This window comes from Prenolepis imparis, unplaced genomic scaffold (assembly GCF_030444845.1).
Source record: "Prenolepis imparis isolate NDT839.2.m4 unplaced genomic scaffold, iyPreImpa1.0 SCAF_6, whole genome shotgun sequence".
Lineage (NCBI taxonomy): Eukaryota > Metazoa > Arthropoda > Insecta > Hymenoptera > Formicidae > Prenolepis > Prenolepis imparis.
In genome coordinates, this window is record NW_028141164.1 from 11,951,026 (window position 1) to 11,969,533 (window position 18,508).

At 31.5% G+C, this 18,508-nt stretch overlaps 5 protein-coding genes across 5 annotated transcripts in view; 4 read left to right on the top strand and 1 right to left on the bottom strand.

The window, feature by feature from the left end:
* Positions 1-18,508, bottom strand: part of Brm (ATP-dependent helicase brm) — a 29,400-nt gene that overhangs the window by 9,918 nt on the left and 974 nt on the right. The gene's annotated exons all lie outside the window — the stretch shown is intronic.
* Positions 570-3,495, top strand: LOC145937275 (inositol monophosphatase 1-like). The gene is made up of 5 exons (XM_083040232.1): positions 570-727; positions 1,227-1,360; positions 1,792-2,054; positions 2,201-2,458; positions 3,187-3,495. The coding sequence occupies exons 1-5, from the start codon at positions 659-661 to the stop codon at positions 3,321-3,323; spliced, it is 861 nt and encodes a 286-aa protein (XP_082896358.1). The 5' UTR covers positions 570-658; the 3' UTR covers positions 3,324-3,495.
* LOC145937273 (uncharacterized) lies at positions 3,700-8,197 on the top strand. Its single transcript, XM_083040231.1, has 6 exons — positions 3,700-3,862; positions 4,818-4,951; positions 5,093-5,355; positions 6,394-6,502; positions 6,663-6,814; positions 7,596-8,197. Exons 1-6 carry the CDS (start codon positions 3,770-3,772, stop codon positions 7,712-7,714), a joined length of 870 nt encoding a protein of 289 aa, XP_082896357.1. The 5' UTR covers positions 3,700-3,769; the 3' UTR covers positions 7,715-8,197.
* On the top strand, positions 10,495-14,740 carry LOC145937277 (uncharacterized). Its single transcript, XM_083040234.1, has 6 exons — positions 10,495-10,691; positions 12,124-12,257; positions 12,317-12,573; positions 13,030-13,135; positions 13,200-13,360; positions 14,375-14,740. Exons 1-6 carry the CDS (start codon positions 10,626-10,628, stop codon positions 14,491-14,493), a joined length of 843 nt encoding a protein of 280 aa, XP_082896360.1. The 5' UTR covers positions 10,495-10,625; the 3' UTR covers positions 14,494-14,740.
* Positions 15,217-18,220, top strand: LOC145937276 (inositol monophosphatase 2-like). The gene is made up of 6 exons (XM_083040233.1): positions 15,217-15,457; positions 16,469-16,602; positions 16,669-16,931; positions 17,300-17,405; positions 17,550-17,701; positions 17,965-18,220. Exons 1-6 carry the CDS (start codon positions 15,389-15,391, stop codon positions 18,084-18,086), a joined length of 846 nt encoding a protein of 281 aa, XP_082896359.1. The 5' UTR covers positions 15,217-15,388; the 3' UTR covers positions 18,087-18,220.

Here is an 18,508-nt window from a genome sequence, read left to right on the forward strand (position 1 = left end):
TTTCTGCGGGATGTTTAATTAAATACTTATCCGTATAATTTAATCAAATAATTTAACAATAAGTTTCCGTATATTTATCCATACAATTTAATCAAAATGTATTTGCTTCGATCGACCTTCCTCGCTGCATTTGTTCATAAGAATGTGATGTAAGAGATTTAAAAAAAAATTGTTTCTCTGATCGAACGATTTTTGCGATATAAAATGTGCAATTTAGCATGAAGAAGTTTAGAAAAAGAGATATTGATCGACGTAATGGAATAATTTCAAAATGTTATATGTCTTTTCTACAATTGAAAAAAACATATGCATTTCGTATGGAAAATCGCTAAATAAATCGCGTCTTAATTTAAAGCTGAAATAAGTGACTACATCACGGTGTCACACTAGGGTGAACTTTTCCACGACAAGGTCGGCGATGGAAAGACTTTGACTTCTTGCCAATATGACACATTACAGACAGCATGGAAAAGAACCCGAGAGAGTGTCCAATATTTCTATTAAGTCAAATGGATGCAAACTCATAGTGGAGGGGTGACATGATGCATAAGAACGACGCTCCAGCGATCCGGACGGTACTTTAAATAGAGCGACACGTTTCGTGGGACGTTATTTGTTAAACTTGTTGAAAGAAGCGGGATATCTCAGATTTGCCAAGATGACGACCCGAGAGGAACTCGATTATTGCTACGACTTCGTCCTGGATCTCACCATAGAATCTGGAAAAGTATGTGACGTTATTATTGTCATATAATCTAATGCAGAACTGACGACTTCGATCGTTCAGACTATATCTGTTAACAATTATTTGTGTTGCAAAAAAAAAATTCTATTGTTCATGTTAGAGTGAAATAATAAGAATTAAACGACGATCTTATTATTAACGTATATTAATTGCTATCTTAATTTACAAAAAATACACTGAAATTTTAAGGATTAAAACGCTGTCAACGTAACGTCGTTAAATATTATATTAAATATATATAATGGTAATTAATTAGTAAAACTTTATTCTCTTATTTATATCTTTGTTATAAATTGAATTATGTACAATTGAAAAAAAATTGTCAATCATCAAAAGTGGGAATATTTACATTAATAATTTCGTTGAAATTGAAATTCATTATATTGCATATTATAAAATTATCAGATACACATATTGGTTTACTACACCTTTTTGCAAAAATAAAACATTAAGATAATACGCGTGGAAACGTTACTTTCAGGTGATCCGTGACGCTTTCCAAGGATCTAAAAAAATTGAAACTAAAGCTGGTGATTGGGATTTGGTGACACAATACGACAGAAAAGTCGAAGCGATTCTAATCGACAATCTGGCAAAAAGATTTCCAACGCATAAGTAAATTATCAATTTTTTTTTTAATTATAGAGGATTAGATTAAATTAATTTGCATTAGTTATACAGTACATATAAATGAATAAGTTCTTATTTTAAAAGAGTATCTTTTTACACAAATTATGTGCGTATATTAATATATATAATATTATATTTATATAAATTAATTAATATTATATATATTAATATTATACTTTATTTTTATATTATTTTGGTATATAAATTATTATATATAAATATATATATTATATATATTTATTATACATATATTAGTTATATATAAATTATTATATAATACATTACATTATGTAATAATGAAAATATTACATAATATATATAATTTATTAATAAAAATTTATAATATATATATTAATACAATATACAATATATATATATATATATATATATATATATATCCAAAAAAATCTTGTCAGATTTATCGGCGAGGAAACAGTGTCACATTCCAATTTCCTGCCGGAGCTAACAAACGCGCCTACGTGGATCATCGATCCGATCGACGGAACAACGAACTTCGTACATTCTTTCCCGCACACGTGCATATCGATCGCATTGGCTGTAAACCAGGAACTCGAGATTGGAATAGTTTACAATCCCATTTTGGAGCAGTTGTTCACCGCCAGACGAGGCCACGGGGCGTTTCTCAACGCAAAACCGATCAAAAGCTCGAACGTGGAAGGTGAAGAATTTTATTCTCTCGACCATTTTCGCTTTTTTTTTTTTTTTTTTTTTTAATAATGTGTACCTTCTTTTATGTAAGATAATTTAATGCACATTTTCAACGCGATTCATTTACGATAAACTACGATACTTGGATATCTCTAGGACTCGAGCACTCCTTGCTATGCTTGGAGGCCTCGTACGCGACCATCGAGGATATTCGCGATATCATCCTGGGAAGACTGGAAGCCTTCGTCTCGATAGCGCACGGAATAAGGACTATGGGTTCCGCGGCGTTGACACTCTGTCACGTAGCTATGGGGGCCGTCGAGGGTTATCATTCTGACAATCTGATGCCGTGGGACGTAGCCGCGGGTGTTCTTATCATCAGGGAGGCTGGTGGAGTAGTGATCGATACAAATGGTACAGCATACATGCACTGAGCGAATTTTCTCTTAGAATTTACCCTAAAAATCATGGTAATCCTGGGACAATACGGTATGGAAAGAATTTTATGACAATTTCTCTGATTAATATTTATCACAATAAAAATAATAATATCTATCACAATAAAATATAAAACATGTTTGATTATGAGAATTTCTCTGATTAATATTTATCACAATAAAAATAATATCTATTACAATAAAATATAAAATGTTTGATTAATTTTAGGCCCTGCGCACAATAGAGAAAATATTAGGAATATGGATTATTTTAAAATAATAAAAAATCGAAAAAAAGTTATAAATACAAATTCGAATATAAAGAACTCTTATTAGCTTATTAGCTTTTATTAGTCCTTTATATCCGAATTTGTATTTTTATATTAGAGTCATTTTGATTTTATTATTTTAAAAGAATTCTTATTCCTAATATTTTCTCGATTGTGTGCAGGGCCTTACTAAACTGCATAGTAAAATTAATCAAACATATCTTATATTTTATTGCAATAGATAATATTTTTATTGTGATAAATATTAATGAGAGAAATTCTTATAAAATTCTTTCCATATTGTCCTACAATTACTATGATTTTTAGGGTAAATTCTAAGAGAAAATTCTCTCTGTGTACATATCTTTCCGATTATCTCTCTCCGATATAAAATAAACCAATATAATAAAAATAAAATGAAATCAAATTTGTTTAGGTGGAGACTTCAACGTTATGTTACCGAAACTCTTAGCTGTTGGTAATTGTAGGCTAGGTAAAAAACTTGTGAAATTGATCAAACACGCGGATCTCAAAACCCATCAGAGAAGTCTACTATTGCAGGCACTTAAATAATGTTTCCTATATTAAATTATAGACAAGACGCTTAGAATAACGATATCGTTTACGAATAGTTTGTATTTAATATTGTTTGAAATTATTTAAACCCTTGCATGTGTATTTGTTGTATATAAGATGTATTATCGCAGCGAATCGTGTATGTATATGTATTAATATTATTAATTAAAAAGTGATAATAAATTATATAAGTACAAGTAATAATAATAAATAACATTGATAAAAAATAAATTTAATATCGATAAAAAAAGAAGAACACCGAAAGAAATTCCATAGAAATCCACACACATATCTGAAAGAAAGTGAATGTGTGTCAGTTCTCCCGGATGCTGAGATTTGCTTATCTGCGCTGCTTGCGCAATCATATTTCAAAGATTATCAAAATAGATAAAATAGATGACATCAGACAAACGTTTCATATTACAAATCGGCCAGTCAGGCCGATGAATCTTTCAACGTCAGTTGTCATGTCGAGCGACCTGGATCTCACAAAGTGCTACGAGTTCGCGAAGGAACTCACTTTGCAAGCTGGTAAGGTGAGTCGATGAGAATTTTCGAAGATTATAATCCCGAGCATTAATTCCGAGAGGTGTCTCACTGTCGCAATTTGTGTACATTTTTTCTGAAACTACGCATTGATTTACAAGCATAAAACAATAATAACCCAGACAAGATTAAAACGTCTTAAAAATGATGTTATGACGTTTTTTTAATATATATTTTACTAAATATTATAATTTATGAAATCATTCATATTTGATATTTAATTTGTTCGGATCTAATCTAATTTTATTTGTATTTTGTGTGTGTTCAAGTTTATATAAAAGAAATTTTTGTTAAAAATGATTTTTTTAGTCGATTTTTAAAACGTCGATTCTTTAAACTTATAATTGGGAACACGTAACTTTTTGTTATATCTTTATTATAATATAATATTTTAGTTTAGGTGTTCCGACTAAATATTAATTTTAAAAAAACATTAATTTTTAATTTTTTGCATAATACATTGATACTACATGATTTACAATATCTCATAAATTTATTTGTCTTAACACATTTCTTTTTATATAATCATTTTAAACTCTTTTAACATTTTAATAACATTTCTTTTTATTATTATTCTAATAACATTTTTCTTACTAAATTAAACAGTACTAGTATTTAAATATTATATGTTATTTTTAAAAAAGAATTAACATAATTACATGCATTACTTAGAATTATACAGCGCATTATATGGAATTATTTAGAATTCTCGGTAATTCGCATTATGAATGAAAGAGTGAGACACCCCTCGAATAATTCTTGCTCGACTAGTATCTTCAGAAATAAATATTAAAGCGCTTCATATAAATCTTCGACAGATTATATTAATAAAAGTATCACAAAACCTCGTTATTTTTTATCTCCTGCATTTGTAGCTAAAATAAAAATGTTAATTGTCTCTTTGATTATTTCTCTTTATCCTGATTCGATATATTATCTACACAGATAATCAAATGTGCTTTCGAGAGTGAAAAGGTTGTATATAGGAAAGAAGAAACATGGGACTGGGTAACCGATATTGATCACAAAGTTGAGAAGATGTTTATAGACAGTCTGTCCAGGGAGTTTCCCGATCACAAGTGAGTTACTGTAATATCATAAGTCATTAGATAATCAAGCTTCAACCCAACGTAATTCAATCTAATTAATGCTGTTGCTATGTTAAAAGTATATACTGAGCTTTACTGAGAATTGAAATATCATTAATAATTTCGCTTCAGGATCATCGCGGAAGAAACAGTATCCGCGTTACATGAGCTGCCAGAATTGACGGACGAGCCGACCTGGTTTGTCGATCCGATCGACGGAACCGTCAATTTCATACACACGTTCCCACAGATCTGCATATCCGTAGGTCTAACGGTTTGCAAGAAACCCGTCCTAGGCATCATCTATAATCCCATGACTTCGGAGCTCTATACCGCGATAAGCGGCCAGGGCGCATTTTTGAACGGAAAACGAATTTACACCTCCGAAATCACCGGTAACGACTAATAATAAGCGGAAGTGGATCTTGCTTATAGGAGCGAATGCATTTGAAAGTGGCTAAATATATATAAAACATTTTTTCTTTCTTTTCTTTTTTAATAATTTTCTAGACTTTTGAGCTATTTAAAATAAATTTAATGGTAACTACGGGCTAATTAAGAGCCACGTGCGGTAATTAATGCGCAAAATTATGTGTGGTTAAAAAATAATTATAGAGTATTTAAAATAATTTTTAGATAAAAATGTCTAAAGACTCTAAATATTTTACATATAAAATTGACATTTAAATCTTTAAATATCTTTGATGTAAAATTGCTTTTCGATCTTCATCTTTGAAACAAACTAATTCTCTGGTCCAAACGTTGTTTTTTTAATCTGTTCAAAAATAAATTATTAATCGTTTAATTTAAGGAAATTGTAATTTTATTAAAAATTACGAATAATCAAAGCTACTAAATCTTGATTTTATTCAAATTAAAATTCAGATAAATTTAATTAAAATATAAATTGACTTCAGAACAAGTTTATTCAGCAAAAAGCATCGATCAAAAGATGGTTAAACATATGAGAAAAATGTGACAATAGAGATTATTCGAATGTTAATTTAAAGAAAAGGAAAAATAGGCAGTTTTGCCATATAATTTTGCAACTGCACCTGTCCCCTTATCAAAATGCATGCACTTCTGAAGAATATCAATGCTGCAATTTTCACGACAATCACGAGAAACGATATGAATCCGATCTCGTTATATCGTTTTTAATCTATAATCATCATTTCGTTATAGAATTTTTTGCACAATTTTTTTCGTATAACGTATCTTAATCACATATTCTCTTGCTTCGCAATAAAAAAAACTAGCCTCTTAATAGACTTTGATTCGGTACTAACTATAGAGAAATTATAGATCTCTGAATTGCACGTGTTAATCATAACGATGATTTATTCAAAGAAAAGAACCGCAATTTCGCAAAGAACTGATAGAAAAATTTGATGTTTAAAAAGAAAAACCTTTCTCATCTTCCAATTTTTCAGAATTGAAGAAAGCAATGCTAGAGATCGAGCCGACAGTTATGATATTACTGATGAAGAACAAAGACAGGTCTCTCGCTAGGATGAATACCTTAATCAGGACCGCGAAAGCGTAAATAAAAATAATATATATATATATTTTTTTACTTCTATATTATCTATTATATGTATATATGTATATATATATAATAAAAATTAAATATATTAAATATAAATTAAAAAATATATATATAGAAAATATATATAAATATATATTTTCCTATTAAATTCAGAATCAGGAGCATAGGATCAGCTGCACTGGGCTTGGCATATATAGCCCGGGGTGCGCTGGATTGTTTTCATTTGGATGGTCTTCAAAGCTGGGATGTTGCGGCAGGAATAGTGCTTGTTCGCGAAGCAGGTGGAATTGTTATGGAGACGAAAGGTATGAAAATCCGGAAAATCCGAATAAACGAGTATACAGAGAGAATTTTCTTTTAGAATTTACCCTGGAAATCGTGAGACAATACAGTATGGAAAGAATTTTATAAGAATTTCTCTGATTAATATTTATCACAATAAAAAAATAATATCTATATCACAATGAAATATAAAATATTTTTAATTTTACTAAACTATACATAGAGTAAAATTAATCAAACAATTTTATATTTTATTGCGATAGATATTATTATTTTTTATTGTGATAAATATTAATCAGAGAAATTCTCATAAAATTCTTTCCATACCGTATTGTCCCACGATTACTGTGATTTTCAGGGTAAATTCTAAGATAAAATTCTCTGTATATTGTGCTTATTACACACATTTGCTTGCACGATAAATTCATGAATCATTCGCAAAATTTCTTTCAAAACTTCATACAAGTTTTACTCGAAATATCATCTTAATCATCGGGATAAATTACTTAAATCGCGTAAAAAAAGAGGGCCATATTCGTGTATTAAAATACACTCATATTAAATAATAAGAGAATAATTATTTTAAACGAGTAGAATTCATTATAAGTAGTAGTAGTAGTAGTAGTAGTAGAATTAATTATAAATAGTAGTAGTAGTAGTAGTAGGAGTAGAATTAATAATTATGTGCGCTAAAAATAAATCAGAATCAGGATTGCGATTCCTCGCAGAGTCCTATTTAAGAGGAAGGATTAATGTGGCGCACAATTAGAGCAGAATTAATTATCATTATAATTATTTTCGCAGGTGGCGTCTATGACATTATGAAGCCGAATACCATCGCGGCGTCCAATGAAACCCTGGCACATGAGCTGTCCAAATTATTAATCGAAACTGACTTAAAGGTACAAGGGAAACTAGCTTGAGAGTCTGACGCGCAAGAAAAGACACGAATCGCGTTAAATGACTGAGAAGCTGAATGTAAAGCAGGAGGCGTGTCCTCTCGGAAGGGGAAACGTGTCTACCACGTAACACGAGCAAATTATACTTATAAAAAAAACCAATCTAAAGAAGTTTCTGTTAAAATGTCCTACTCTGACGCACTCGTATGTCGTATGATATTAATTCGATTGCATTAACGTAAAGATGTGTTGCGCAATAAATTAACATGATTTTTCCTAGTTCTCCTCTCGATCGACAAAGAGATTTTCTTTGTCTCGTCTGTTATAAATAAACCTTACAACAATATATAATAAATTTATCCCTTTCTCAAAAATATATCGTCCCCAAATATATTTCGCATTAAAACAGTACTTTCTTGCTTTCGATATAATCTTTCATAAATGTTACGTTATATAATTTATTGCGTTTAATGAACGTAATGATACTGCAATATCAAATTGAAAAAGATTATCTTTTTAATCATATCGTTACAAGATGGATTTTTGTATAAATAAAATTATTTTTACTTAAAGATTAGAGACATAAATTGCAAGAGGCAATCTTGAATAATTACATGTGTCACACAAAATTTTTATTGGAAATTTTTATTGGAAAAAGAAAAAAAAATTCCAAATAGAAATTAAAAAAAAATAATAATGTACGTATACATTTATCTGTGTACGCAATTTTATTGCAATTCTGAAATTTGCATTTGCATCCACTTAACGATGCAATTTAATACATTTCGAAAGACAGAGAAAAATAATTTTAGTTAAATTTTAAATAAATTTTTAAGTTGAAATTAATTATCTAATCTCAATATTAATTAACATTTATCAATCTAATGAATTATGAGTATCAATGTTAAATAAATAAAAAAATTAAAATAATTAGGCTGAAGGCTTTTGCATCTCGCCGTTTCTTCTGTAAGATATTGATGTTAACAGATAAGATAAAAAGAATAATTAACAAGAACGTGAAGAGGTTCTTGTCAACAATCTTATTATTACGCACGATAAATATTCATGACTGCTCGTGGCATGTTATAAATTGCTTTACCAATTCCTTCTTACTATACATATGGATTTAATGCATCTTCAATTCGTATTGTATAATTAATCTTTTAAGATCACAACTGCCATTTAATCTTCAATTGCTCTCTTTGTATCTTTTTATAAATCGCGATACTACACGAAACAAAAAAAAAATTAACAAAAAAATTATTATACATGCATATAACGTATGATGAATATCAAGAAAATAAGTTATTTGTTGAAAAAAAGAGAGCGATATATTTGTGCGATAGGTTCTTCCCGACAAGCTTATTTGAAATATATATTATGCAAATTCGAGATCCCTGATAAGAAATAAAATATCTTAATATCACTACAGAATGAAAGATAATATTTAGGTAGCAAAAGAGTTATTAAGATAGACATAGAAAAATAAACAATCGCGATCGTTAGAGAATATTAAGTATTTGCGCAACTAGCATTTAAATTGCACCTGGAAGGGATAATTTGATAAATGACAGACATAGAACACTTGTAATTGAGAACCACGAAAGATAATTCGAAAAAAAAAAAAAAAAAACAAGGTAATGAATCCTGATAATATCACTAGAAAATATTAATCAACGATGCTGCATGCGTTAGTAAAAGAGGCGTGTAAAAAAAAAAAAAAACTAATGTAAGATAATTGCAGATCGATAATTGCAGATTCTCCTCTCAACGTTATTTTCTGAAAAAATATACAGCTACCGTTATTTTAATCACAGAATAACAATCAGACACTAATTGGACAAGTATACGTAAGCATATAAGATAATGGCGAATATAATCTGCAGAATGTAAATTTTGAACGAATCTCTATGATTTTCACAATTCATTAGGAACTTTAAGAATTAAATATCATAAAATCCAGTAAAATATTTCACGCAAAAAAAAAAAAAATTGCAGAAATTATGCAACTGTTAAGATGGAGACGTTCCTTGTCGAATTCTTCGGTTCATTAATATCCGTTTTGTATTTAAAATTGAAAATACTGACCAGATAAATAGCAAACGAGCAAAACAAATTAGTAGTTTTTATCGCGAATGCGCAAGATTTGCATATATATCTTATTATTTTCGTATTTGCATATATATCTTGTGATTTTCATATTATTGCTATTTATTGTCGCGCCCTCGAGGCAACTCGATCACACCTATATATATACAACGGCCAATTAAAATTAATTAAAATATTTTTCCCAAGATCGCAGATCTTTAGGAAGACCATTAAAAACTAATTACCTAAATTTTCTGAACACCGTGAGACAATAAGTTAGCGCCTCGCTTTGTAAAACAGAAAGATGCATAATGGAGTGAGTGGCAGGTGCGTACAATTAAGTATAGACGGAATATAAGAATCAAGGTCTATCTCGAAGAGAGAGAACGGCATTACATTGTTATCTGGCAAAGTAGACAGGACAAGTAAAAAATAGTAGATTCTCCTCACACGCGACACGTCGGTGCAATATTTCATCTTACTCGAACCCGCGATCGCACGTGTAAGTAAAAGGCAGAAAATTAATTACCAAGTGTATAATTACCTGAAATTAAGGATATCTGCTAAGGTAAATTAGTAGAGTTTATCGCTTTGTCGAGCGCGCTATCTCTCGCGTTGATAAGACGCAGAGCGGCAATTAGGGAATAATTATTTCAATAGCGCATTATGGATGCGAAATGGAGGACGACGATCCTACCTACTACTACCTCCTACGTCGATCGATCCCGAATGAAAAGCACGAGATGCCGGTGCGGACGACGCAGTGTTCGCTCACGCCTTTTCCCGACGAGGTCGAAGCGACACGAGGCTGCTCGCTGGTTCACCAGGTCGCAATTCCCAGGAGGAAATGGCGCGATACGCCGAGGATATCTATTACGAGACCGCCATCAAGTTGGCGCGCGAGGCTGCCCAGGTAAGGATCTCATTTAATCAGGAGAAATCTAACTAAAAATGCTGCGTCGAGATTAACAGATTGTTAAGAGATTGTTCGCGACAAATGTTTGGGATAAACATGCTTGACACGCGCGATTATACATGAATTTGCATTCGAAGATAACGTGAACAGAAAGTTAATGTACGTCATATTATGATGATACGAAACTCCTCGAAACTAGATGACTTTTAGAATCTAGAGGATATATCAGGTGATGTCAGAATGTTTTGCGTGCTATAAAAGTAGTCTATAATTTTTTTATCATCGACGCATTAATAAAATTTCTTTGAAGTTAATTAATAATAATTTCTCATCACGTGCCACTCATATGTATAATAAGATTTATAAATAGAATAATGCATGCAATTATATATTATACAATAGATAATCTATATTTTTTGTGTCTGCATATGCTATAAAAAGCACATACATACACTGTCATGATCTACCTCCTTAATACATTTGTTTCTTAATTAATTAGTAATAATTTTTCATCACATGTCACTCATATGTAATGAGATTTATAGATAAATAATGCATGTGTGTGTAATTATATTATAATCTTAATATTTTTTGAAACTGCATATGTTATAAAAAGCGTATATCTATAATCTTTCATCATTCACATTAATAGAATTTCTTATAAAATTATTTAATAATAATTTCCCAACACGTGTGACTCATATGTAATGAAATTTAGATAGAATAATGCATGCAAGTATATTATAAATAATCTTAGGCCCTGCGCATAATAGAGAAAATATTAGGAATAAATATTAAATATTAGGAATAAGAATGATTTTAAAATAATAAAATCGAAAAAACTCTGATATATAAATACAAATTCGAATATAAAGAGCTCTTATTATTAAATTATTCGCTCTTATTAGTCCTTTATATCCAAATTTGTATTTTTATATTAGTCTTTTTGATTTTATTATTTTAAAATAATTCTTATTCCTAATATTTAATATTTAATTTTAATATTTTTTCTATTGTGCGCAGGGCCTTAGTCTTTTTTGAAACTGCATACTTATTGCAATTTCAAAAATCGATGTCTTGCAACTGCAGAATTGAATTTGTTAAAATCTCTTTATATCTGCAAAATTGGGAAGAATACTAAACTAACAAACAAAACAAGTATTACTTTCATCATTTCGAAAACTGAAAAAAAATTCTTAAGAGAGAAAGAAAGTGTCTAATCAACGCGAGTGATTCGCCATAAATTCGAGGAGCATGTAATATCCTGATGATAAATAATTCTGTTGTTGCGAACAAGAGAATCTTTCCCTATTCGAAACCAGGAAAACCGGAATTCATCCTCCGTCATCTCTTTGATTTACATATAACTTGTTCATTATCTCGCAACGATCTGATACGCGTCAGTCCTTAATAATTACGAAATGTGAAGATTCTCCGGGGTTCCATTAACGGCCTCAAGCAAGTCGACAAGAAGCTGGGCGATTGGGACCTCGTGACCGAGTACGATCGCAAGATAGAGGACGTCATCATCGGCAAACTGAAGCGCGCGTTCCCGGACCACAAGTATGATCATTCGAATATAAATAATGTAGAGAGAAAATAAAGGGCTCAATAAATGACAGATTCATCGCGGAGGAGTCGACCGGCAAAGAGCTACCGGAACTGACCGACGTCCCTACGTGGATCATAGACCCCATCGACGGTACTACGAACTTCGTCCACGGATTTCCGCACACATGCGTGGTCATCGGTCTGGCCGTCAAGAAGGAGGTGGTCCTCGGAATCGTGTACAATCCCATTCTCGAGCAGCTGTTCACGGCTAGGAAGGGACGAGGCGCCTTCCTGAACGGCCATCCGATTCAGGTGTCCAAAGTTCAAGGTAAAACGAAACAAAGGTATCCTCGTCTCCGACTAGAAGCGAAGGAAAAAATGTACACGATATCCTCTTTCGTAACAAAATAAACAAAAGATCTCTCAGCTCTGAGAAACGTCGCCTTGTAAAAGACAAAGGAGACAATTTGAGGAATTAAATTAACACCGCGTGTGAAAGTGGGACAATCAACGTCCTTCAAAAGGAATATGTCTCTTTCTATCCTTGTACGATGACAGATATATCGGTAGATCAATACTCGCTAATGACTTTGTGTCGCAATATGCCAAGTATGCGGCAGCAATGATTCAGAGAACACGAGACTTGTGGCTTAAAAAATTCTGTCACAAGGATAAAGTTAGAAAGCGGATGACTATATATGATTGTTGTCCTAATTCGATATCGATACCGCTAATGAATCCTTTTATCAATGACAGAAGGGTTTTAACACTATTTTTTTCGCAGACTTATCGAACGCTCTGGTCTGCATGGAATGCGGTTTCATAAAGATAGACGACCTACGGGAGAAGATGGTGGAGAGGATCCAAGACGTGATTAAAGCGGCTCAGGGGTAAGTTTCGGTAGTCTTAAAACGGTCCTATCACATGTATCTGATGATTCGTTTCACTTTGAAGCATTCGCACTCTCGGTGTGGCGGCGTTAACGTTGTGCTACATCGCGTTGGGGATCGTCGAGGCTTATTACGTCGAAGGCCCCGGCATTTCGACGTGGGACATAGCCGCGGCGTCGCTCATCATCTCCGAAGCGGGAGGCGTCGTTCTGGACCGCATAACAGGTAGCGATATAAAGTTATAAATTATATCATCTTTCGTATATCTTTGCAAAACCGAGAAAGACACACTTTGGGAGTACTTTTAATGAACATAATTACTAAACTAATCAAATTCATTGACACAAAAATATATGATATAAATCATATATATAAAATTTGTAAATATTATTACACTTATTAATTTAAAAAAAAATTATCCCATTTTTAGCTAAAAAAATTAATATAAATTCTCCTCTAAAATATTTAATATTAAATCCAGATTCAATAAAATCTATAGATCTTTGATTTACTCTGTCAAAATTCTAACAAAAAATATAAATAAAGAATACAAAATCACTATATACCAAAAATATAATTGAAATTTAAAAAATCTTCAAATAAATCATTTATAACCACACAGAGAGAATTTTCTCTTAGAATTTACCCTGAAAATCATGGTAATCGTGAGACAATATGGTATGGAAAGAATTTTGAGAATTTTATGAATTTCTCTGATTAATTTATCACAATAAAAATAATAATATTTATTACAATAAAATATAAAATGTTTGATTAATTTTACTAAATTATATAATAAAATTAATCAAACATGTTTTATATTTTATTGTAATAGATATTATTTTTTATTGTGATAAATATTAATCAGAGAAATTCTCATAAAATTCTTTTCATACCATATTGTCCTATAATTACCATGATTTTCAGGATAAATTCTAAGAGAAAATTCTCTGTGTATTAAAATTAAAATAATTAAAATAAAACAATAATTTAAAAAATAATTAAAATAGTTAAATAAATCAATCTTTATATATACGATAAATATAAAATATAAAATTCCACTATTAATGTATACAATCACATCATCGGAAAAGTGTGATTATAGTGCGATTGCAATCGTTTCATCTATTATTTTTTTTTTATTCGTATACGACTGCGTCAAACGCGGCCTAATTATCATCTGCTTCGCCTTTCGTTACGTTTCAATGATCACTTCCTTAATTTTTTTTCTTATTTCAGGCGAACCAATTGACATCATGAAACCACGAGCGGTAGCCGCGTGCAACGATAAAATCGCCCGTGACGTCGTCAGAATTATCCACGAGGCCGATCAACGAGTGGACATGAGAGCGAAATAATAATGTCAATAGTTTCCAAATATGTATGTGTGTATAAACTTTTTGATAAGTTATAAATAAAAAGAAAATTAAAGGAAAATTTTACCCTCCCAAAAGAGACTCTCGACTAATTGTAAGTTAATACTTGTTTGATATATAGCTTATCGTGTCAAGTTTGCAGAGATCGTTCAGATAGCGTAAGATCGTGCTTATAATGTAAATTTGCACAACAATTGAGATTAAAATTATGATTGATTTACCTCAATTACATTTTTTTGTGTAAACAATTCGCATACCTATACTATCTCAACTATGATAATCAATTAAAAAGGAAATTGTATAATTTCCAACACGCAAGCATATGGAATATTTTATAAATTATATCCACGACTAAAAATACATAGTGAGAAAATTAATTTTCACAATTCTCAAAAAATGAGTCTTGCAGTCTGTCTAAATTAATGAATTTAAATGATATTCCCGCAGGGAAATTCCGATGCTGTGTCATCTGTGTCATCTAATTATAGAATGCACAGGAAGGTGTAAAAACCGCGGTGTTTACGAAATATTATACGTGGAATCCTGATAGGAATCCCGGGGACTCGCTTCGACACGGTTGTGCGTAAGCGACTTAACGACGGTGTACCATCCGGGCTCTTTGACGTCATATCACCGGCTTATGGTCGGGACTTTCACGATCCTCGACTGAGATAAATTTCGGCCTTTCCTACGTTCGACGCTCATTCGTGCATCCGATCCGTTGACAGTCGGGAGTCTCTTTCTCTCCCTCTCGCGGTTCAGGCGTTCCTTCGATAAGTCTATCAGTGTCTGATACCGCGAAGTGCTTGAGATAACTTATCCCGAGCTGACCAGTTCGTTCACCGACGAGGCGGAAAGAGTGACTGTGAAGAGAGACATGTGCGAGGTAAACGACTTGGACGAATGTTACAGGATCGCCGAAGAATTGGTCCTGTACGCAGGAAAGGTGCGTTATTAAGCGAAGAAAAAAAAATATAGTGGCAAGAACTATGCGTGATAGCGACTGCTCGAAGAAGATAAAGTCACGAGTGCGATATGATAATGAAATTGAGTTTAATCAGAGTTCTAGTTATGGTATACTTGCTTAGTGAATTTTATTTTAAAAGCAGATTTTCAAACAGTTTCTTTTTATATATGCTGTCAAATTGAGTTTACGCAATTTAAAAAAAAGTTTATTAAACAAATATTAACTAGACTCTAGTTGAAACAAAATCATTATAATTCGCTGAATTTGTATCAGTTGTATTATTTATAATAAATTTGTTAGATTTATAATCATATATTCCCACAATCAAAATATATGAGAGTTCTTTTAATGATCAATTTGGAGTTGATTTTTCCTTAATGAGAATATTATTAATAATTTTCACGTTATTATAAGAGAAAGAATTAAATTTCAGAGAGCCAAATAAAAAACAAAAAATATCTTCATTAATTCTTCATTAATTTAGTGTATTCTTTTCCTGAGAAATACAATAAATTAATTAAAGAATATTTTTTGTTAATTTCAGAGAAGTTTGCTACAACAAAATCTTGATTTGAATTATAATAAAAATATATCATATTATATAAAATCTCTAAAAAGCTGTAAAAACGATTTTTTCTTTGACATATCAGCTAAGTAAACAGTTCAATTTAATCGAAGAATCTATCATTAAGGGCCGGTTTCACCATCTCTGATTAACTCAATCGGTCGATTAAACTATATCCTTGTCTCTTTTTAAGAACGTAGCTGAAAAGAGACAAAGATATAGTTTAATCGGTCGATTGAATTAATCGGAGATGGTGAAACCGGCCCTAAAAGAGTTTACTCTCTCTAAAGTTCTCAAAGAACCACTTTATATACATATTTAATATCTTTTCCTTTATTGAATAATATTAAAAATTAAACTAAGAAAAATGTCAAGAATTTTTAGACGAAAAATATTATCAGAAAATCATCTCCCTCTCTTTACAGATAATAGAAGATGGCATCGACACCAGGAAGAGCGTGAAAAGTAAGGGGATCGACTGGGATCTTGTCACAGAATACGATCGCAAGATAGAGGACAAATTGATAAAACGATTGTCCGCCCGCTTTCCATCGCACAAGTAAGTCATTGGTCAGACTTAATGGGCAGTTTAATAGGATGCCTATAACGTGATTCAATCTTCCAGATTCATTGCTGAAGAGACGGCAGCGAAGGAAGGTCGTTTACCGCAATTGACAGATGACCCTACGTGGATAATCGACCCGATAGACGGTACCACAAATTTCGTCCATCGTTTCCCACATACATGCATCTCTCTTGCGCTGCTGGTGAACAAGGAGGCCGAGATCGGGATAATATACAATCCTCTCATGAGACAATTCTTCTCCGCGAGAAGACACTGCGGAGCCTATCTCAATGGGAAGCCTATAAAAACGTCGGACGTGAGAGGTAAATTACTGAATGCTTGAGATAGTTTTTGTGTCAGAAGCGCGCGCATATAATTACATGTTTCTTTTTTTCTTTTTTATGTAATTCATCTAACAGATATATGTATATGATAATGAATGTGTGATTTTCGAGTATGATTTTGCTATTACGTTGTATCCATCAAGGAAACAAGCGTAAAAAATGCATAATTTTATGGTCCAGTGGAAGGTCTATCTAATCGGTTTAATATCGTGTCCTTCAGTCAAAGCAATCTTTTTTAAATGCCAGATATATTACGATGTTCCACTCATTCAAGTAATTACTTTACCGTATAAAAGATATTTTTAACATAAAATATAATACTATACGATATATCTACTTCTTTCCAGATGTATCTCAATCATTAGTGGCCATGGAACCCTGGATCGCAAAGGATCCTCAATATTTAACCAGTGTGTACAGTAGAATGCACGCTTTGATACAAAACACTCACGGGTATAATACATTTTTATAGTATACTTTATATTAAAAATCTATTAAAATCTATTAAAAATCAAAAAGATATTGAAAATCTATCAATCTATCAATCTAAAAATCTATATCAATTCAAAGATGAAATAGCAAATTGTTTTCCTCCAGGATACGATCCCTGGGAACAGCAGCACTGACGCTGTGCTACGTAGCAATGGGAGCTGTGGAAGCCTATCACATCGAGAGTATAGATGCTTGGGATGTTGCAGCCGGGAAGCTGATAATTGAAGAAGCAGGCGGAGTCGTGATAGACACTGCTGGTGAATATCACTTTTAGTTTTCGCACACACAGAGATAATCCTACACCAAAATTCATATCCTTCGATCATTCCGAAACTATAAAACTTGGTAGATTTTATTCTATTATGTAACGTAAGAATCTCTTATTAAATAATAAAACTTGGTAGATTTTATCCTATCATGTAGCATAAGAATCTCTTATTAAATAATAAAATTTGGTAGATTTTATCCTATCATGTAGCATAAGAATCTCTTATTAAATAATAAAACTTTGCGTTTACAGGGGGAGTACTCGATATAATGACGCCGAGAGTCATAGCAGCGTGTAATCAGCAAATTGCACAGCAACTCGTCAATCTTTTTAAGAGAGCCGATTCTGAGATACTTAATAAAAACTTAACTTGATCGCATATGCAATGTTCATTTTGCATAACTTATGTTATATAATTATGCATACGTCTTCATATACAGACTTGAAGATACAGTATTATTAAAAGCGACTAAAGAGAACTGCACTTGTATTTATAATCAAAATATTGTATGTTAGAACAGATACATACGCACATTTATACTATCTCATTATGTTAATATCTTTGTATATTATCTTAGTATCTTTTTATCTGTTATACTTCTTATTTTGATAGCTCTAAAATTAATAAAATATACTATTAGTATTAAGAAAAATAAAATAAATTATCATTTGTTCACATAACAAATTACTTGTCCAAATTTATAAGCCCGACAGAGATTCTTTCCCTTTTTCACATCTTATAATTTGTGCCTACTATTCCAGGCATACATTATTATAAATAACAAATGCAATTCTG